The sequence below is a fragment of the Entelurus aequoreus genome, linkage group LG22, assembly GCF_033978785.1.
Source record: "Entelurus aequoreus isolate RoL-2023_Sb linkage group LG22, RoL_Eaeq_v1.1, whole genome shotgun sequence".
In the NCBI taxonomy this organism is placed as follows: domain Eukaryota; kingdom Metazoa; phylum Chordata; class Actinopteri; order Syngnathiformes; family Syngnathidae; genus Entelurus; species Entelurus aequoreus.
The window spans coordinates 8,718,907-8,742,344 of record NC_084752.1 but is presented as its reverse complement, the minus strand read 5'-3'; the positions used below and the strand labels follow the sequence as shown (position 1 = coordinate 8,742,344).

Sequence of the window (23,438 nt, the reverse complement as noted above, 5' to 3'; positions counted from 1 at the left end):
GTCGAGTCGTCGAAGCCTTATTTCCCATCCGGGAAGAAGAGGATTAAGTTAAGTAAGTAATATACTATATAGTCTATAGCCTAGCTAGCTATTTTCGAAAACCGGTTTCGTTTAAATTTGCACTTAACAGTTGGGTTTTTAAAAACCAGTAAACCCTATAATTTTCATGTTGCCATTCAATACATGTAGCCCTCAAATCTCTTAATATTTTATACACTAACACTTGATCTTGATAACTTCCGCGTCTCTTTCTTAGTAGCGCGCAGGCTAAGCTAACTAGCAAGCTAAGCTAAGCCTGAGAAGCTTTAAAGTTCACTGAGACGAGTCTGACGCAAATAATACATTTTCGTTTTTTCACACGATATGCGAATAAGTACAAATGCGTAAATGAAGGATTTAACGCCGACTTCCAAGCCACAACGCTCGTTAAATGCTTTTTCTGTCACTGCTGTGTTCGCTGTGAGCTGCTTTGTTTTCAACGAATTCCCGGTTGCTAGGGGATTGGTAGGCGGAAGTGACGTAGGTCCGCCCTCACCCATCGGAGCTGCGCATGGACTCATTTATACCTAAAGGTAAGACCATAATAACGTTTTTTTTATTAAATGTGATTTTCATGATAAGGTAAGCGCCGGAGTGAGAAGAGGTTTTGAAATAATTAGCGCATGCTTTCCAATCCCGCATGCTTTTGGTAAACGCAGGAGTGAGAAGAGGTTTTAAATTAATTAGCGCCTCGGCAGCTATTCAAGGAAATACGGTATATATCGTGTATCGTGACATGGCCTAAAAATATCGAGATATTAAAAAAAGGCCATATCGCCCAGCCCTACTTTGAAGGTAGAAAAGCGCTATAGAAGTATCACCCATTTACTGGGTGTCCAGCTTTGCACAAAGAAACGTGCTGCAGGACTGCTTATATCAGAGTTTATGTCAGAGATTTTAAATCTGCACTGTTATAATCCTATGCTGATATCGGATCGATATCAATACTGGATCGGGACACGTCGCCAACCCTCAAACCATGCTATCAACATCTTCTCCCTGGAAAACAAACAGGCTCACACCGACGGCGAGTCGGTATTAATTCGGTGCGTTTGGCAGATTTTAAATGAGAGCAACTCTGAAGTCTACTCCAGTCTACTAAAGTTGGCCTCGAGACCGGAGTTTTATCCGAGTGGTCCACTTTTGTCTTTTACTTTTCCACTGGCTGGAAAGACGATGCTGGACACACTTCTCAATGTTAAAAACAAACACACACAAAAATGCTGGCGGCAGTGGAGAAGAGATGGAGTGACAGCAGGGAAGGGGGAGTGAAGAAGACGAGTGGGAGTGAGCGAAAGGAGAGAATAAGCATGTGGAGTGAGAACGAGGAGACAGACAGGAAGGAGTGTGGAGAGTTTAGGAGGAGGTGTGGATTGGATGAACTATGACCAAAGGGGACAGCGAGCACTCACTTGGCCAGATGCTTCATAAACAGCCCCAGGACTTGTCGATTCTTCTCCGGTAACTTGTGGACCAGACAGTGGACCGCCTGGATGCGAGACTCTGGACTGCCGCCCTCTGTTGAAAACGTACAATCACATAAAAAAAAGATGGCAAAACGCCAACAGGCAGCGACGTAATCGTCCTATCAATTCAACTTAAAAAGCCTCCACCGCCTAATAGGATACATTACGAAAAATAAAAAGTTAGCAGATCTTTAAGGACACAATCATCGGGAGGCTATAAACTGAGAGTACAGGGGGCTAAGGGTAAGAGGATGATGCATTCTCGTTTCAGGGACTAAAGAAGAGGTGTAATGGTAATATACGGCGTGTCGGAATTTGGCAGCAGCGGGGGGGAGCTGGCTGGCACCGGAGACAGCTTTACGTTACTGCCTCAGAGATCATCTCTTAAATATTCCCTCACACATGGGCATCTGACCGCCCACGCCGGATACCATTACTATGGGAACCACAGTAGTGGGGGTTCAGGACATGGAAGAAAAAAAAAAAAAAAAAAGGATGCTGTCATCCGTCAAACAAACAAATATAAATACAAATCATAGCTAATCCATTTTTTACCCCTCTCTCGTTAAGAGGGCATTGCATGCGCCTGATAAAGATGTCATCCCGATCCAGTTATAGCACTTGTTGGAAGACAAAAGAATACGTGTTGGTGAAACGAGGACGTTGCTGCACAAGGTTACTGGAACGTGTCAGGCCATAAAATGTATATGTACGGTATGTCAGGGCCGTAACGCTACGTCATCATCAACGTCGTTAAGGTCACGCTTCGGTTCCTTTCGGGTACAGTAAGGCGGGGATGGCCAAAGTGCGGAACCGCAGCTAATTTTTTTTTAATGGCCTGCGGCACATTCTAAAAATACTACTGAAAAAAATCTGACGGAAAAAAATTGGAATAAAAGAGCAAAAAGGTGAAATGTGCCAAGGAAAAGTTGCAAAGCTGCCATGCAGAATGTTTTTTTTTTCTTTAAAAGCAGTCTTCGCTAAAAAAAATATTAATGAATCAAAATCCATGTTATGAATTATTGACCTAGTCAAGGCTCAAATGACTTCACATCGAATATTACACTATATTTTTTTTTCTGGGAAAATGATTGCACGTTTTGTGTTTGCCGTATATAAAAAAAAAAGCTTTCTCTGACAAAAAGGGCATAGCGCAATTAAAAATGTAGAAAAAAATTATAAAAACACTTATGAATTGAAGTTGCAAACAGCTACATTTATACACAAAGCAAACTAATCTGCTACCCAAGAATATACAACAATTCTTCTCAAAAAGAGGAGGAATATAATCTTAGAGGAAAATGTAATTTAAAACATTTGTATGCACGTACAACACTTAAGACCTTCAGTATATCAGGATGTGGAATTAAATGATGGAATGGATTAAGCAAAGCAATCAAACAATGTACTAATATGATCCACTTCAAGAAACTCTTCAAACTTAAAGTGTTTACAAAGTACAAAGAAGAAGAACCATGAGAAACATTCTGAATTTATTTCATCCATCCATTCATTTTCTTTTAATTTTACTTATCTCACAATATGAAATGTGACTTACTTCACCAAGTATTTATTTATTTGTATTGTGATTACTTATGGAGTATATTGTGAATACATTGAGAACAGGAAATGAACAAAAGTTTTTAAAAAACTGTTATGTAAAAGAAAAGGGGTAGGATTAAATAAGCTCTGCTTCTTCCTACTCCTTTTCGAACATGTTGAAAAGAGAAACTGGAAATTGTGATGAATCATGTTGTATGCTTGCATGTTCCAAATAAGCTCAAACTTATGGACAGCTAGGTCTGAAGTTGATCGAGATACTTGAGTAAAAAAAAAAGAAAAATATGACTAATTTTTAACACTTTTATGAGTGTTCAACTATTTTTGACAGAAATGACTCATTTGGCTCTCAAATTTTATGTTGACAAAAGCTGGCTTTTTTTTAATTTTTTTTAGGAAAAATACCACGCGCTGGATCGGGTCTTGGTGAGTTTGTCGACCTAGTCATAGAAAGGCATACTTGCCAACCTTGAGACCTCCAATATCGGGAGGGGGGCGTGGCTAAGGGCGTGGTTAAGAGGAGAGTATATTTACAGCTAGAATTCACCAAATCAAGTATTTCATATATATGTATGAAATACTTGACTTTCAGTGAATTCTAGCTATATATATATTTTTTATCTTATTATACATATAAATAAAATACATACTTGAATTTCAGTGTTCTGCAGGCTATCCAGTAGGTGGCAGTATTGTCCTGTTTAAGAGTGTCACAACATTGCTGTTTACGGCAGACGAACTGCTTTACGGTAGACTAAACGTGACTGCTGTTGTGTGTTGTTACCGCACTGGGAGGACGTTAATGAAACTGCCTAACAATAAACCCACATAAGAAACCAAGAACTCTCTCTCCTTGTTGTGCACTCTACTCTCTAAAAGCCGTAGATGTTATGACGTCATTGGGCAGGCAAGCTGCTGGGAAAGCGGACGTGAGAACGGCTGTCCCCACTCAGGTCCGCATTGAGCTGGAGGGGGCGTGGCCTCCAGCTCCGGCTGAATACCGGGAGTTTGTCGGGAGAAAATCACTGCCGGGAGGTTGTCGGGAGAGGCGCTGAATACCGGGATTCTCCCGCTAAAAACGGGAGGGTTGGCGAGTATGTAGAAAGGTTGTCAACATTTTGATTTTAGTCTAAGTTCCTTACTGCCTAAAGTGCAGCAATAATAGTTCCAACAACATGTCGCCTGCACGTTGCCTGTCTTTGTCCGTTTACACACTTCACAGGGAAAACCAAGTGTAGACTTTGATGACCGAAGAGGAATTTTCCAGCTCTGGCTTCTCCTTGGCATCATCGCTACCCAAAAGCTGGGTTGCACCATATTTGTTAACAGAATAAAAGTGAGACTATATTCCTTGACGTCCCTCTCTAAATGAGTTCTCTGTGAGAAAAGGTGCACCTCAGACTGTACCAAATGTTCAGTGCCATCTGATAACTAATATCACTCCCATTATATGACACTTCTGCTAGCTTAAATTCATATGGAGATTGAGGGCAAAGCCACTCACACAGGCTGCCAGCGCGGCTCATGAACGCCACTTCACATTGGCGCTAAACACCCAGAAGTGTCAGGAAAAAGTAGGAAAAAAAACAAATGTGTGAGACAAAGTTAAGGAAAGTGTAATCAATTGGGATTTGTGACACTCGTGATGAGAGACGGGAGATGGAGATGTGTGATGCACTTTTAAGTCCTTTTCAAAAACAACCAAGGAATGCAGGAGAGTATAAGCTAACATTTGCACCACACAGTCAGCAATCATTTAAAGGCCTACTGAAAGCCACTACTACCGACCACGCAGTCTGATAGTTTATATATCAATGATGAAATCTTAACGTTGAAACACATGCCAATACGGCCGGGTTAACTTATAAAGTGCAATTTTAAATTTCCCGGGGAACTTCCAGTTCAAAACGCCTCTGAGGATGACGTATGCGCGTGACGTAGCCAGTAGAACACAGGTATGGCTTCCACATTGAAGCCAATACGAAATAGCTGTTTTCATCTCATTCTGGATGTATTCTGGACATCTGTGTTGGTGAATCTGTTGCAATTTGTTCATTGCATTATGGAGAAAGAAGCTGAGCAAGCAAAGAAGAAAGTCGGTGCGAAGCGGAGTATTTTGCGAGGGAAGTCAGCAACACAACACAGTCGGTGTTTCATTGTTTACATTCCCGAAAGATGCAGTCAAGATCGAAGAACTCAGACAACAGAGACTCTTACCAGGAGGACTTTGACTTCGTTAACAGACGCAGATGCGATACCGTGAGTACGCTTCCAAACATTTGATCGCTTGCTATAACTAGCTCGAGCTAGTAGCTAGCATAACAAACACCTAGGTGTTTGTTATGCGGGATTAATTTGTGGCATATTAAATATAAGCCTGGTTGTGTTGTGGCTAATAGAGTATATATATATGTCTTGTGTTTATTTACTGTTGTAGTCATTCCCAGCTGAATATCAGGTCCCACCCGCGTGCTTCCAAACATTTGATTGCTTGCCCGTACGTGCGTGTCATGTACGTAACTTTGGTTAAATAAATAAGCTTTATGAACCTTGGGTTAGGTGAACGGTTCTTTGGGCTGAGTGAGTGTGTGTGTTGTGCAGGTGTTTGAATTGTATTGGCTGGTTATATATACGGGATCCCGTCCATATTACCCGCTCGAGCTATAACTAGCTCGAGCTAGTAGCTAGGAGCTAGCATAACAAACACCTAGGTGTTTTTATGCGGGATTAATTTGTGGCATATTAAATATAAGCCTGGTTGTGTTGTGGCTAATAGAGTATATATATGTCTTGTGTTTATTTACTGTTTTAGTCATTTCCAGCTGAATATCAGGTCACACCCGGCTCTCACAGCATCTTCCCTATCTGAATCGCTTTCACTCCCCACTAGTCCTTCACTTGCACTTTACTCATCCACAAATCTTTCTTCATACTCGCTCAAATTAATGGGGAAATTGTTGCTTTCTCGGTCCGAATCTCTCTCACTTCATGCGGCCATCATTGTAAACAATAGGGAACTTTGCGTATATGTTCAACTGACTACGTCACGCTACTACCGGTAGGGGCAAGCCTTTTTTTATCAGATACCAAAAGTTGCGATCTTTATCGTCGTTGTTCTATACTAAATCCTTTCAGCAAAAATATGGCAATATCGCGAAATGATCAAGTATGACACATAGAATAGATCTGCTATCCCCGTTTAAATAAAAAAAATTCATTTCAGTAGGCCTTTAAAGAACTAAGATGAGAAAAAATCCCTGCGCTGCCTATAAAGACCTAAATCACATCATGCAATTATAAACAAATGAGCCACAAGGCAGTAATTAACGATATAGGCCAGTGTTTTTCAACCACTGTACCGCGGCACACTAGTGTGCCGTGAGATACAGTCTGGTGTGCCGTGGGAGGTGATCTAATTTCACCTATTTGGGTTAAAAATATTTTTTGCAAACCAGTAATTATAATCAGCAAATAATGTGCCGTTGTTGAGTGTCTGTACTGTCTGGAGATCGGCAGACTTACCACGTTATACTCTTCCATATCAGTAGGTGGCAGCCGGTAGCTAATTGCTTTGTAGATGTCAGAAACAGCGAGAAAAGGTGTCTAATGCTTAAACCAAAAATAAACAAAAGGTGAGTGCCCCTAAGAAAAGGCATTGAAGCTTAGGGAAGGCTATGCAGAACGAAACTAAAACTGAACTGGCTACAAAGTAAACAAAAACAGAATGCTGGACGACAGCAAAGACTTACTGTGGAGCAGAGACGGCGTGCACAAAGTACACCCGAACATGACATGACAATCAACAATGTCCCCACAAAGAAGGATAAAAACAACTGAAATATTCTTGATTGCTAAAACAAAGCAGGTGTGGAGAATAGCGGTCAAGGAAGACATGAAACTGCCATAGGAAAATACCAAAAAAAGAGAAAAAGCCACCAAAATAGGAGCGTAAGACAAGAACTAAAACACTACACACAGGAAAACAGCAAAAAACTCAAAATAAGTCAGGGTGTGATGTGACAGGTGGTGACAGTACACCTACTTTGAGACAAGAGCTATATTGATGCATGCTTGGTTATGGTTTAAAGTCATATCCAACAATTGCGAAAACTACTTTTTATTGTCAATATCGGCTGCTGAGTTTAATTTTGTAATGATTTCTGCTGGTGATGTGCCTCCGCATTTTTTCAATGAAAAAAATGTGCCTTGGCTCAAAAAAGGTTGAAAAACCCTGATGTAGGCCACACAGAGAATAATACACCAGTCTCTAAAAAATGAATTCCTAAATGGTAGATGTTGGATAAAACCTCTTAATTTAAAAACACACTTAAGTCCACACTTCAATCACATCTTGATTTTTTTTTTATACTTGGTGTACTAAAGCAACAATATTACAGGTCATACTGCAAATCTAATATTTTTGTTCCTTTATTGCATCTTAAAAGGTGAAAATGGACTTTCTATTAATGTGTCCCGAGAGCCTGTGTTTATGAACACCAAAGGTGCGAAAAAAATAGTCATCTTCCTAACTTCTATGCTCCACTATTGAGAGAAGAGACGTTAAAAGGCACTTTAGAAGTTGCAGCTTTAATAATAATAATAATAAAAATAAATAAATAAAGGCTTCACCACACATTTTAAATTGAAGGCTCTTCCCACTATCTGGAAAATCTTGGGGAGGTATAGCTCGGTGGGTAGAGTGGCCGTGCCAGCAACTTGAGGGTTCCAGGTTCGATTCCTGCTCCCGCCATCCTAGTCACTGTCGTTGTGTCCTTGGGCAAGACACTTTACCCACCTGCTCCCAGTGCCACCCTCACTGGTTATAAGTGTAACTTATATATTGGGTTTCACTATGTAAAAGCGCTTTGAGTCACTAGAGAAAAGCGCTATATAAATACAATTCACATTCACACTCACAAGTTAGCATGAGGTTGCTGTTAATACGAGTGTAATGATAGTTAATTAACTCATATAATTAGGCTAGTTTCACTAATGTTTGTGTCCTCCCATCCCACTCCTTAAATGGGTCATGTTATTGATTTTTTCTACATTTAAAACTTTTCTTTGTGGTCTACTCTATATAACATGTAATGATGGCTCTTGTGCTGTATTGTGGGAGGGTTTTTATTGACGTGCCTCCACTTCGACTGTGTCTTCTCCACGCCCACTTTGTTGTAGTTTTTAGCGTTTTCACCGACAGACAAAAGTTCAAACTATACAGCACTTTGTATTAGAAATGGCAACGGCGGAGGATGCATGTGCATGTATGAGCCAGTCTGCCCCACAACAAGATAGCAAAAAAGGAAGAGCTTATTGTCTGCATCGTTGGACTACGATGGCGTACATTTCTACCATATACCGTCACACACGGCAAAAATGTCACAAAAGGAGGAAATTCCAAACAGTTTGTTTGCTGAAAGTATGAAGGATGGCAGGATTATTTTCTAAATATCTCCACACGGTTGGATTTCACATTTTTCGGGACGTACGCAGATCCCAAATACACAACAACAGGTACCAATTGATAAGACAAGTTGGTTTTGCTCCATTTACAGTATATTAGCATGCTATGTGTTAGCATGAGGAACAGCTAGCATACTTTTAAGACTCCGCCAAGTGAAAAAATCTATGCTTAATAGGTGAAGAAATAACAATGCAACAAATAACAGTGCAATACATTTTCATAACATGGTCACTACTGACTAGTTTCTCTTGCTATATTATTATTTTTACTGTTATATTTGTATTCCTATTGTTGCTTTTTATTTTTATTCTTATTGTAATATTTTATTTCCACTTATATCCCCATTATTTACTTTTTAAATTTGATCTCAATTCTGTACACTGCTGCTGGAATTTTAATTTTCCTGAGGGAACTCTCCTGAAGGAATCAATAAAGTACTATCTATCTAAATACGAAATGCTAGCGTAAAAACGTTCGCATGCCAACATTAAATCGCTAATGTTGCCAAGCTAACATATTATATTAACGGGGAAACAGCTAGCGTACTTCTTACATTCTGACAAGCAACAGAATATATGAGTATTGGGTTAAAACGTACACGATTAGCGAACGCTAACATTAGAAGAGTTGGCATACTTCCAAGATGGCGCCATGTAACAAAATTCATGAGCTATTTATTTATATGGTAATTATTATTCCGTGACTGTAAATTGTTTGCTTGTTGATGCTTTTATTTGTTTCTGTATTGTGTAGTTATAATTGTATGTTTTTACTTGTAATTGTATTGAGTTTGTGGACCCCAGGAAGACTAGTGTGTTGTTGTGGCAACCAGCTAATGGGGATCCTTAATAAAGAAAGAAAGAAATAAAAGAAATAAAAAAGAAAGAAAGAAAGAAAGAGAAAAAGAAAAAAGAAAGAAATGACAAGACAAGAAAGGACAAGACAGAAAGACAGAAAGACAGGAAGACCGAAAGAAAGACAGAAAGACCGAAAGAAAGACAGAAAGACCGAAAGAAAGACAGAAAGACCGAAAGAAATACAGAAAGACATAAAGAAAGACAGAAAGAAAGAAAAAAAGAAAGAAAAAAAGAAAGAAGGACGGACGGGCGGGTGGACGGACGGACGGACGAAAGAAAGCTGAATGTACCGTATTTTTCGGACTATAAGTCGCTCCGGAGTATAAGTCGCACCGGCCGAAAATGCATAATAAAGAAGGAAAAAAACATATATAAGTCGCACTGGAGTATAAGTCGCATTTTTTGGGGAAATGTATTTGATAAAAGCCAACACCAAGAATAGACATTTGAAAGGCAATTTAAAATAAATAAAGAATAGTAAACAACAGGCTGAATAAGTGTACGTTATATGAGGCATAAATAACCAACTGAGAAGGTGCCTGGTATGTTAACGTAACATATTATGGTAAGAGTCATTCAAATAACTATAACATATAGAACATGCTATACGTTTACCAAACAATCTGTCACTCCTAATTGCTAAATCCCATGAAATTTTATACGAAAGAAAGAAATAAAAGAAATAAAAAAGGAAGAAAGAAAGAAAGAAAGAAAGAAAGAAAGAAAGAAAGAAAGAAAGAAAGAAAGAAAGAAAGAAAGACAGAAAGACAGAAAGACAGAAAGACAGAAAGACAGCAAGACAGACAGAAAGACAGAAAGACAGAAAGACAGAAAGACAGAAAGACAGAAAGACGGAAGGACGGACGAACGAAAGAAAGAAAGCTGAATGTACCGTATTTTTCGGACTATAAGTCGCACCGGCCGAAAATGCATAATAAAGAAGGAAAAAAACATATATAAGTCGCACTGGAGTATAAGTCGCATTTTTTGGGGAAATGTATTTGATAAAAGCCAACACCAAGAATAGACATTTGAAAGGCAATTTAAAATAAATAAAGAATAGTGAACAACAGGCTGAATAAGTGTACGTTATATGAGGCATAAATAACCAACTGAGAAGGTGCCTGGTATGTTAACGTAACATATTATGGTAAGAGTCATTCAAATAACTATAACATATAGAACATGCTATACGTTTACCAAACAATCTGTCACTCCTAATCGCTAAATCCAATGAAATCTTATACGTCTAGTCTCTTACGTGAATGAGCTAAATAATATTATTTGGTATTTTATGGTAATGTGTTAATAATTTCACACATAAGTCGCTCCTGAGTATAAGTCGCAACCCCGGCCAAACTATGAAAAAAACTGCGACTTATAGTCCGAAAAATACGGTCAAGAAATGTGGGGATTGTACAAGTTTGAAAATCTGGAGCAAACCTTTGAAAAAAAATTTTTTTAAAATGAAATCAGAATGGTAGGAAAAGCCAGGTGCAGCTGTGTGTGCTTGTTTGTTTTGCAGTCTTGACAAAGTTGTGTTAGGTCTTACTCGCAGGGCTGATGAACTCCTTGTAAAGTCCGTAGGTCATCAGTGGCTCGGGAAGGCTCCTGCAGGGGAGACGGAGAGGAGAGTTTGGAATAAGTGTCATGATTAATGTGTCCCAGGCCAAAAGGGAGGGGTGGCGGGGGTTTACAATTAGATGGCGCACATGTTTGAGATAACCAAGTTCATCTGAAGGTACTTTCACTCTGCAGCTGGACAGGGTCCAAGGCTGCTTGGGAGTCTCGGAGGAATCGGATGACATTGGCTGTCCCTTATCCCAACAGGCCAGGCAGAAAAAATGTGGACAGGGGAGAGGAATACTCTGAGTAATCAACTTTATCTAATCAATGAAGGCTTTTGACATCTCTACCTGAACAAAACATTCATTGGTAACATTGGGGGAGAAAAATGCAGACACAACTCTAGTCACTAAAAACCTAACAGTGTTGTGGTCTGATGGTCCATGTTCAAACATGTGGAAAAATCTAATTTCCCTCGCTTGTTTCCTCCACTTTTAAGAGAATGAATGGCTTATACTTGTATAACGCCTTTCTACCTTCAAGGTACTCAAAGCGCTTTGACACTATTTCCACATTCACACACTGATGGCCATGCAAGGCCCTAACCACAACCCATCAGGAGCAAGGGTGAAGTGTCTTGCTCAAGGACACAACGGATGTGACGAGGTTGGTAGAAAGTGGGGATTGAACCAGGAACCCTCAGGTTGCTGGCAAAGCCACTCTCTCAACCGCGCCACACCGCCCCCTAGAGCAGGGGTCACCAACCTTTTTGAAAGCAAGAGCTACTTCTTGGGTACTGATTAATGCGAAGGGCTGCCAGTTTGATACACACTTAAATAAATTGCCAGAAATAGCCAATTTGCTCAATTTACCTTTAACTCTGTTATTATTAATAATTAATGATATTTACACTTAATTGAACGGTTTAAAAGAGGAGAAAACACGAAAAAAAATGACAATTAAATTTTGAAACATAGTTTATCTTCAATTTCGACTCTTTAAAATTCAAAATTCAACCGAAAAAAAGAAGAGAAAAACTAGCTAATTTGAATCTTTTTGAAAAAATTAAAAAAATAATTAATGGAACATCATTAGTAATTTTTCCTGATTAAGATTAATTTTAGAATTTTGATGACATGTTTTAAATAGGTTAAAATCCAATCTACACTTTGTTAGAATATATAACAAATTGGACCAAGCTATATTTCTAACAAATCATTATTTCTTCTAGATTTTCCAGAACAAAAATTTTAAAATAAATTCAAAATACTTTGAAATAAGATTTAAATTTGATTCTACAGAATTTCTAGATTTGCCAGAATTATTTTTTTGAATTTTAATCATAATCAAGTTTGAAGAAATATTTCACAAATATTCTTCGTCGAAAAAACAGAAGCTAAATTGAAGAATTAAATTAAAATGTATTTGTTATTCTTTACAATAATAAAAAAAAAAAATTACTTGAACATTGATTTAAATTGTCAGGAAAGAAGAGGAAGGAATTTAAAAGGTAAAAAGGTATATGTGTTTAAAAATCCTACAATAATTTTTAAGGTTGTATTTTGTCTCTAAAATTGTCTTTCTGAAAGTTATAAGAAGCAAAGTAAAAAAAATAATGAATTTATTTAAACAAGTGAAGACCAAGTCTTTAAAATATTTTCTTGGATTTTCAAATTCTATTTGAGTTTTGTCTCTCTTAGAATTAAAAATGTAGAGCAAAGCGAGACCAGCTTGCTAGTAAATAAATACAATTTAAAAAATAGAGGCAGCTCACTGGTAAGTGCTGCTATTTGAGCTATTTTTAGAACAGGCCAGCGGGCTACTCATCTGGGGCCGTACTTATCAAGCTTCTTAGAGTGCCATTTTACACTTAAGTCCTGAGAAGTTGCGAAATTTAGTCCTACTCTCAAACTTAAGAATAAAAGCTTTTTATCAACGTTCTTAAGTCTAAGAATCACTCCTACTCTCCACGATATTTAAGAGACCTTCAGAGGTGTCTTAAGTGGTTAGGAGTTGCCAGCAGGGGATAGCACTGAGGCGAGAGAGACGTGCGCGAACGTTCAGGGAACGGAACAATGTTTTTGTTTTTTTGATGACGAGCAGCTGATCAAACAGTATCGTTTGGACAGAGCGGATATTATTTTTGTCACAGATTTAATACTTTTCGATTCCTTGTTGATTTCTGCATGTGTCTGCAGTGGGCTAGTATATATTGAGCCACCCACACCAGTTTCAAATTAGTTGCCTAATTAATGAATTGGAAAGAAAATGTTATGACAGTAGCGTATGTGTGTGGCCGTGAGGTGAGTGACGTCAGTGAGTGTGTGGGCGATAGAAGAGAGGGAGCGGTAGCGTGAGTGCCGGCGGGGACTAGTTTGTTTTGTATTATTTTGTAGTTTATTGTCAAAATATACACTCCCATTGTCCACTTAAATATTTCCAAGATATTTCTTTATTCTTAGACAAGGGATTCCCTTCTGTGATTGGTCATTTTTATGGACACAGAAATGACGTCACCTAAAATTCCGTTTACGGCACATAGTAATGTCGTAATTCAGCTTTGAGTGTGACACTTACGATTCAGTCCTACACTTCGCTGAAAGTGTGAGTAAGACGCTTGATAACTAACTTTTAAGTGCAGCTTTCAGCGAATAATTTATTTACTCTTAAGTCAACTCTTAGCAGACTTCTTAGGAGTAATTCTAAGAAGCTTGATAAGTACGGCCCCTGGTCCTTACGGGCTACCTGGTGCCCGCGGGCACCGCGTTGGTTACCCCTGCCCTAGAGAGAAGACGCACTTAAAACGCTTGCCTTTGAAGTTTTCATCAGGGAAGACAATTCGGTATAAAAACAAACATTAAAAAGGGAAACTGCACTTTTCTAGGGGAATTTTGCCCATCATTCACAATCCCTGTGCAGCTGTAGATAATTGTTGTAGTTTGTATATCTTGGTTATCTTAGCAATACTTTGTGTTTCACTAAAGCTGGATCTGTTCAGCACACAGCTTCTAAAACTTTTAGATCATTATTCTTATATTCAGGTTAAAATATATAAAGTTCAAGATCATCATTTGTCCCAAAGTAGTCTTTGTTGTCTCTCATGAAGTCTGCCGTGATTATTAGTGTTGTTGTTGAAGGGAAAAGCGAACGTTGTGATGAGTGTGAAATTAATACACCACCATATGCTTAGAATGAGCAAAATAAGTCAATATTACATGTTATAAATATTACTACATTACATATATAGGTACTTTCAGTGTGTGTGTGTGTGTATAAAACACTGTTAGAGGTTTTTGGATGTTTTTTTTAGAGTGCTTTATAGGTGGAACAGGGAACATCTTATTACCTCCATTGTTAACTGACTTTTGCTAGTGTTTATTTACAAGTTAAAAAGCATTAAAAAAAATGTGTTCTTGTCTCACATAAATATTGTGAATGATAAGACAAAATTGAAAAAAACATGCAGTCCCCCTTTAAAATGAATATCTTCCACCTGTGTCAATCGGCTTCTTCTTCAGACAATAGACTAGCTGGGGAGTCCGCAACCCACCGCTCTTTGGTGCATGGGGCATTTTAAAAAAAAAATTAAAATATGGAAAAAGATGGGGGAATTTTTTTGTTTTGTTTTAGTATGTTTTTTGTTTGAGGACACCCATGACACAAACCTTCCCAATTGTTAGAACTGCCACTGTTTAATATGTTTGTGTGTATGCTTCACTGATGACACTATTTGGCGAACATCGTTTTGTCCGACTAATTTCGGCGGTTCTTGAACTCACCATAGTGTGGACTGTGACACAACAGTTTGTTTACATCCATCCATCCATGGTAAATGGGTTATACTTGTATAGCGCTTTTCAACCTTCAAGGTACTCAAAGCGCTTTGACACTAATTCCACATTCACACACTGATGGCGGGAGCTGCCGTGCAAGGCCTTAACCACCACCCATCAGGAGCAAGGGTGAAGTGTCTTGCTCAAGGACACAACGGACGTGACGAGGTCGGTAGAAAGTGGGGGATTGAACCAGGAACCCTCAGGTTGCTGGCACGGCCACTCTCTCAACCGCGCCACGCTGTCCCCATGTAAAATCTTCCACTCCTTCTTCGTGTCATTTTGTCCACCAAACGTTTTATGCTGTGCGTGAATGCACAAAGGTGCGCTTTGTTGATGTTATTGACTTGTTGGAGTGCTAATCAGGCATATTTGGTCAGTGCATGACTGCAAGCTAATAAATGCTAACATGCTATTTAGGCTAGCTGTATGTACATATTGCACCATTATGCCTCATTTGTAGGTATAATTGAGCTCATTTAATATCCTTTACTTTTGTGCTCTTTGCATATAATATAATTCTGCATGTCTCATGACATTATCTGTATGTAATATTGGCTGCATTTCACATAGTTTTTTGTGTGCCATGTTGTTCCAGACCACAGCAAACATTACCAAGCTCGCCAAAGATTGTAATACATACACTATCGTTCAAAAGTTTGGGGTCACCCAAACAATTTTGTGGAATAGCCTTCATTTGTAAGAACAAGAATATGCTGTCGAGTTTCAGATGAAAGTTCTCTATTTCTGGCCATTTTGAGCGTTTAATTGACCCCACAATTGTGATGCTCCAGAAACTCAATCTGCTCAAAGGAAGGTCAGTTTTGTAGCTTCTGTAACCAGCTAAACTGTTTTCAGATGTGTGAACATGATTGCACAAGGGTTTTCTAATCATCAATTAGCCTTCTGAGCCAATGAGCAAACACATTGTACCATTAGAACACTGGAGTGATAGTTGCTGGAAATGGGCCTCTATACACCTATGTAGATATTGCACCAAAAACCGGACATTTGCAGCTAGAATAGTCATTTACCACATTAGCAATGTATAGAGTGTATTTCTTTAAAGTTAAGACTAGTTTAAAGTTATCTTCATTGAAAAGTACAGTGCTTTTCCTTAAAAAAAAAGGACATTTCAATGTGACCCCAAACTTTTGAACGGTAGTGTATATTAAAAGAAGACAGCTTGCCCTTTAACTTGGACACACACATCGATACCTTTGGCCATTAAAAGCCAGTAATTTCCAGGAGTTATCTCACCTTCTGAGTAGCCGCTGATTTACTAATGGTTTCTAATGTTGTAAAAATGTGTAGAATAATTAATACATTTCAACATTTCTGTCAACCAAGATTTGCTTCAGCCTGCGACAGTCATTTTGATAGTAGGCTAATATAACTAATATAGACACTTACATCATGTGTTGCCTTCATTATAACACTTATATAAGACCGTTAGTCATTTTGATAGTAGGCTATTATAGCTAATATAGACACTTACATCATGTGTTGCCTTCATTATAACACTTATATACGGCATTTAATTTTTTGCAGCTCCAAACAGATTTTATTTTTATATTTTTGCTCCAATATGGCTCTTTCAACGTTTTTGGTTGCCGGCCCCTGGACTAATGGAATAGCATGATGATTAAAATGTGACTGCAATGTTAGCACTGTAGCTCAGATGGCTAATGTCACTAACATTTGTGTCATTAAAGTGGGCCAACACACTTCAAAAACACTATTTTCTCTGAAGCTAATTCAAAATGGTTTAAAGCGGGACCTTTAATTGCAGCACACATGTTAAATAGTGATAACATTTGTCGTTGGCAACGGAAATGAGAAAACATTGTGAAAATGTCCGAGAAGTTGAGTCGACTCTTCACGTTAGCTGCACTGTTGTCGTCGAGCTTTTTTGACACACAGTTTGACACTAATTCATGCTATTTCTTATCATTCTTTCTTATTTACCATGGGACAAGTTGTTTCCAACTCCCAAACTACTGACAAAAAAACAGTAAAACACCACCGTGTCTTCCTATTTGACTATAAAGGGGCCCGGGGCCCACTCAAATGTTAACACTGAATGAGTAATCTTACTCTTGATTTGCATCGTATTCAAAAATCACATCTAACCTACTTACAGTTCACAACCTTGTCAAATGATGTGAAAACCATGTATCACAAAGATTATGTATTTAACATATAAACCTTAGGCTTAGGTCAGGCTGATTAAAAATTAAGTACTAACCAAATATACTGCTTAAAAAGGATCTAATAAATAACTGACAAAAAATACATATACTGCATGTTGTGCTAAAATAAACTAAATGAATATGTTTCCTAACTAAACTGTCAAATACAGCTTCACTACTTCAGTCATATTTTTTGCGCTTAAGAAATTTCTCTATGACTTTTAGCTCTAGACTTCTCCTGTTTGAGATTGTCATCCTTCATATTACAAATTAGTACCGCTGCGGCCTATACGGAGCACGGTTAAGGAAAACGTACATTTTGGCATCCCAACAATGGGCCTCGGCCCTATGGTTAAGAAACACTGCTAGTCAAAGTCGACCGCTACGGTTAGCTTTAAGCGCTATTTGCTGGTTCACTTGTTAGACCAGAGGTGTCAAAGTGGTTTTCACTGAGGGCCACATGGCAGTTATGTTTGGCCCCAGAGGGCTGCTTCTAACAATGAATACTATTATTACACAATTTTTAATGCATTTTATTTTTTTTATTTTTTTTAATGTAAAAAAAAATATTGTAAGTTGCAATAATTTCACCTCAAAATGTAGTGTATATTACTGTAAATGGAAAAACAGTACTGCTGTTTTTATGGTTAAAAAAAGGCAGCTCAGTTGCCAGAATGTTACTGTAAAAGTTACATTGTTTTTTTACTGTACATAATAAAAAAAACTGCAATTTTACAGTAAAATGTTGGCACCTGAGCTGCCAGTTTGTTTTTGACCAAAAATCAACAACTGTAGATTTTTCGGTGTTTTACTGTAAATGCCACCCTTGCTCCTGATGGGTCGTATTTAGGACTTTGCATGGCAACCCCCCCGCCCCCCATCAGTGTGTGAATGTGTGTGTGAATGGGTGAATGTGGAAATAATGTCAAAACGCTTGGAGTACCTTGAAGGTAGAAAAGCGCTATACATTCATTTACCTTTCATTTGTTAAATGATCTAAAAAAGCTAGCATGCTAATGTTAACATGCTAAAATGCTTACTGTAACATGTGTCAAGTACCAAAATATTTTACTCTGTTTAACTGAAAAATGCTAGCATGCTAACATTAGCATGCATCAAATATGAAAATAAGACTGATGTGTATACTTACAAAATTAGTTTTAAAAAAGCTAGCATGCTATTGTTAACATGCTAAAATGCTTACTGTAACATGTGTCAAGTACCAAAATATTTTACTCTGTGTTTAACTGAAAAATGCAAACATTAGCATGCATCAAGGATGAAAATAATACTGAGATGTATAATTAGTTTTTAAAAAAGCTAGCATGCTAAGGTTAGCATGCTAAAATGCTTACTGTAATGTGTCAAGTACCAAAATATTTTACTCGGTTTTCAACTGAAAAATGCTAACATTAGCATGCATCAAGGATGAAAATAAGACTGAGGAGCATACTTAGCTTTAAAAAAGCTAGCATGCTAATGTTAACATGCTAAAATGCTTACTGTAACGTGTCAAGTACCAAAATATTTTACTCTGTGTTTAACTGAAAAATGCAAACATTAGCATGCATCAAGGATGTAAATAACACTGAGGTGTATACTTCGTTTTAAAAAAGCTAGCATGCTAATGTTAACATGCTAAAATGCTTACTGTAACGTGTCAAGTACCAAAATATTTTACTCGGTGTTTAACTGAAAAATGCTAACATTAGCATGCATCAAGGATGAAAATAAAACAAATGTGTATACTTAGCTTTAAAAAAAGCTAGCATGCTAATGTTAACATGCTAAAATGCTTACTGTAACGTGTCAAGTACCAAAATATTTTACTCTGTGTTTAACTGAAAAATGCTAACATTAGCATGCATCAAGGATGTAAATAACACTGAGGTGTATACTTCGTTTTAAAAAAGCTAGCATGCTAATGTTAACATGCTAAAATGCTTACTGTAACGTGTCAAGTACCAAAATATTTTACTCGGTGTTTAACTGAAAAATGCTAACATTAGCATGCATCAAGGATGAAAATAAAACTGATGTGTATACTTAGCTTTAAAAAAGCTAGCATGCATCAAGGATGAAAAGAAGACTGAGGTGTATACTTAGTTTTTAAAAAGCCAGCATGCTAATGTTAACATGCTAAAATGCTTACTGTAACGTGTCAAGTACCAAAATATTTTACTCTGTGTTTAACTGAAAAATGCTAACATTAGCATGCATCAAAGATAAAAATAAGACTGATGTGTATACTTACAAAATTAGTTTAAAAAAAGCTAGCATGCTAATGTTAACATGCTAAAATGCTTACTGTAATGTGTGTCAAGTGCCAAAATATTTGACTGTTAAACTGAAAAATGTTAGCATGCTAACATTAGCATGCATCAAAGATGAAAATAAGACTGGTGTGTATACTTACAAAAGTATTTTTTTTAAAAGCTACCATGCTACTTTTAACATGCTAAAATGCTTACTGTAACATGTCAAGTACTAAAATGTTTTACTCTGTGTTTAACTGAAAAATGCAAACATTAGGATGTTACATCAAGGATGTAAATAATGCAATTATGTTACATCAAGGATGTAAATAATACTGGGGTGTATACTTAGTCTTAAAAAAGTTAGCATGCTAATGTTAACATGCTAAAATGCTTACTGTAACGCGTCAAGTACCAAAATATTTTACTCGGTGTTTAACTGAAAAATGCTAACATTAGCATGCATCAAGGATGAAAATAAAACTGATGTGTATACTTAGCTTTAAAAAAGCTAGCATGCATCAAGGATGAAAATAAGACTGATGTGTATACTTACAAAATTAGTTTAAAAAAAGCTAGCATGCTAATGTTAACATGCTAAAATGCTTACTGTAATGTGTGTCAAGTGCCAAAATATTTGACTGTTAAACTGAAAAATGTTAGCATGCTAACATTAGCATGCATCAAAGATGAAAATAAGACTGATGTGTATACTTACAAAAGTATTTTTTTAAAAAGCTACCATGCTACTTTTAACATGCTAAAATGCTTACTGTAACATGTAAAGTACCAACATATTTTATTGTGTTTAACTGAAAAACACAAACATTAGCATGCATCAAGGATGAAAATAAGACTGAGGTGTATACTTAGTTTAAAAAAAGCTAGCATGCTAATATTAGAATACTAACAACACTCTGCACACCCCTGATCGACACGCAACGTCAATCATTGTTTTTACGTAACTTTTCACTTCATTTTTGGTTGAATCTGGTTTCAATAGGTTGAGCTTCCTATTACACTTGCATAACCGTTAGGAATGCAAAAACGTTATACAAAACACTGCCTGGACAGTTGGCTGAGGTTTGTAACAATGCAAAGGGTAATTTGAAGCATTCATTTGAGTAAGTTTACCTCCCAAAGTGTTGATGTGATGCACACAAAAAAAAACATTTACATAAATATATACGTTCAACCCGCCTTAGCGTTCTAAAGCCAAAGTGCATTTGAATATCAGAGCTTCACCCACACGCCGTCAACCTGGAAGCTGCTAAGAGTGGAACAGACATGCATGGCAACCTCTTTGCATAATTCATAAAAGCAAAAACCTGGCAGATATTATTAAATATTTAGTATTCCGCTGTAATCCTTTATCCAACATAAATTCTGGTCTGGATTCCATGTGGGGGACCCCCCTCACCTCAGGTACAGCTTCAGCGCGCTGGTTATGGTCTTGACGTCCCAGTCCTCGCTGTTGGACAGATCTACGTCGTTGCTCTTCTCTTCTGAACCCAAACACACGGAGAATATTTGAAGCTGCCATCTAATCAAAATCAACATGTGCAGTAACGTGTAATGAGAGGATGAAAGCGCTGCGGCGGGAGGTGGCCGTCGGGGTCGGGTCCGGTCCCGACGGCTGCGGAGGCACGCTACTGGTTCTACACTAATTACCACATGAATTAATCCCTCATTACTTCAGAGAATGTGCTGGGATACTCTGGAGAGGTGGTCTGCTGCAAATGAAGGGGAGCGCGCCTGTCATAATTTAAGTTGAGACATGATCTTGAACCTGTAATACTAGGAACTTATTTTAAAAAAATTTAAAAAAAAATCTGATTCAGACATCCAACGCTCTTTGATGGTGCTGTAATGTGATTGGATGCTGGCCATGGCGATGGATGAGGATGCTTGTCGGGGTTTGAAGTGTAGTTCACCCACACGTAAGCTCGTTAGGGATGGTTATACCTTTCACAGTTCAACCATTTCAGTATCAAATCCCGCTATCTGGGAATAAATGGTACTTTTTGTGTGTGTGTTCATGCAGAACAGGGGCCGTACTTATCAAGCTTCTTAGAGTGCCATTTTACACTTAAGTCCTGAGAATTTGCGAAATTTAGTCCTACTCTCAAACTTAAGAATAAAAGCTTTTTATCAACGTTCTTAAGTCTAAGAATCACTCCTACTCTCCACGATATTTAAGAGACCTTCAGAGGTGTCTTAAGTGGTTAGGAGTTGCCAGCAGGGGATGGCACTGAGGCGAGAGAGACGTGCGCCAACGTTCAGGGAACGGAACAATGTTGTTGTTTTTTTGATGACGAGCAGCTGATCAAACGGTATCGTTTAGACAGAGCGGATATTATTTTTGTCACAGATTTAATACTTTTCGATTCCTTGTTGATTTCTGCATGTGTCTGCAGTGGGCTAGTATATATAGAGCCAGTTTCTTAACCAGTTTCAAATTAGTTGCCTAATTAATGAATTGGAAAGAAAATGTTATGACAGTAGCGTATGTGTGTGGCCGTGAGGTGAGTGACGTCAGTGAGTGTGTGGGCGAGAGAAGAGAGGGAGCGGTAGCGTGAGTGCCGGCGGGGACTAGTTTGTTTTGTATTATTTTGTAGTTTATTGTCAAAATATACACTCCCATTGTCCACTTCAATATTTCCAAGATATTTCTTTATTCTTAGACAACGGATTCCCTTCCGTGATTGGTCATTTCTATGGACACAGAAATGACGTCACCTAAAATTCCGTTTACGGCACATAGTAATGTCGTAATTCAGCTCTGAGTGTGACACTTAAGATTCAGTCCTACACTTCGCTGAAAGTGTGAGTAAGACGCTTGATAACTAACTTTTAAGTGCAGCTTTCAGCGAAGAATTTATTTACTCTTAAGTCAACTCTTAGCAGACTTCTAAGGAGTAATTCTAAGAAGCTTGATAAGTACGGCCCCAGGTTGTTGGCTAATACTCTTATATTGTTCAAATCAGTAACCGCTAGTAAATCTCCTGCTTTTCTCATGGCCCAAATAGTTCACAGCAGCACTATACATAATCACAATACCAGGGCATCCAGTGAGGGGCATTTTGTACTCCCTCGTCCCAGGAAGAATGCTTTGCGGAAATCTTTTATTTATAGATCTTTATCGCTCTGGAATAACCTGCCTCGAATTCTCACCAGCATTGAAAGTAAACGGGTTTTTAAAAAGAGAGTAATATTTTATCTGAGTTTTTAAATTAGTTTGCTCGTTGATGATTTGTTTGGTTTTATATTGTGTAGTTATATTTATATGGTAATTATTATTCTGTGACTGTAAATTGTTTGCTTGTTTTTTATTGATGCTTTTATTTTTTTCTGTATTGTGTAGTTATGATTATATGCTTTTACTTGTAATTGTATTGAGTTATGGACCCCAGGAAGACTAGTGGGTTGTTGAGGCAACCAGCTAATGGGGATCCTTAATAAAAATCAAATCAAAATCAAATGTGGTAGAACAAAAACCAAAAAGCAGTTGGCACGTTGTGTAAATCAGGTACGGGCACCGGTACAGAAACACTAATTCATTTATGAAAGAACGCATTTTCTCCAATTTTCGCCTGTCCCACTAAACACTAATAAGCTTGTTAATAGATGCATATTACTCCTTTGTTATAGTACACGGGACAATGCACATTAATGGACATTCATCCATCCATTTTCTACCGCTTATCCCTTTCGGGGTCGCATATAAAATGTTTGTCAGAATAATTGTATCCAAGTTATCACAAAACTTTGTGTTTACATGAGTTTCCGGCGAGCAGACAAAAGCGGTCTTTGATCTTACCATGCAGAAGGCTTGTAAAACTCCACTGTGTAGGACGGGAAGCGACATGAAGGTGTCGGTTTCTTTGATCTATTGTAATCCACAGGAAGATTTTGTCTTGACCCGAGATCTACAAAGCGGAGAGGAAGCAGGACCTGACCCCCCTCCAGGCACTTTTTCTTTGAACTGTTTTGCAACCAAAGGCGACGGCTGTTTACGACCCCCCTTCCTTTAGAAACAGCTGTTGCCATGTAATCAGGGAAAGTCCAAATAAAAGAGGAGGCGTGCGAACTTTCGTCAGAGAGTGGTGGAAGACTGTGCAAAGAGTACAGCCCAGACGTTTCTCCTCAATGAGCTAAATTGAATTCTGTCTCTGTTTAATTCTTTGCTTCTTGTCTGTTTAATAG

General features: G+C 38.0%; 1 protein-coding gene across 4 annotated transcripts in view; it reads right to left on the bottom strand.

The window, feature by feature from the left end:
- arhgap10 (Rho GTPase activating protein 10) overlaps positions 1-23,438 on the bottom strand; it is a 150,713-nt gene that overhangs the window by 52,086 nt on the left and 75,189 nt on the right. For 3 of the 4 annotated variants that reach the window (XM_062032902.1, XM_062032904.1, XM_062032905.1), the window contains exons 15-17: positions 20,653-20,737; positions 10,939-10,997; positions 1,452-1,557 (exon numbers count right to left, since the gene is read on the bottom strand). In XM_062032902.1, coding sequence (XP_061888886.1) covers positions 1,452-1,557; positions 10,939-10,997; positions 20,653-20,737 — 250 coding nt within the window. The remainder of the gene's footprint in view (positions 1-1,451; positions 1,558-10,938; positions 10,998-20,652; positions 20,738-23,438) is intronic. The other variant, XM_062032903.1, reaches the window with a different exon arrangement.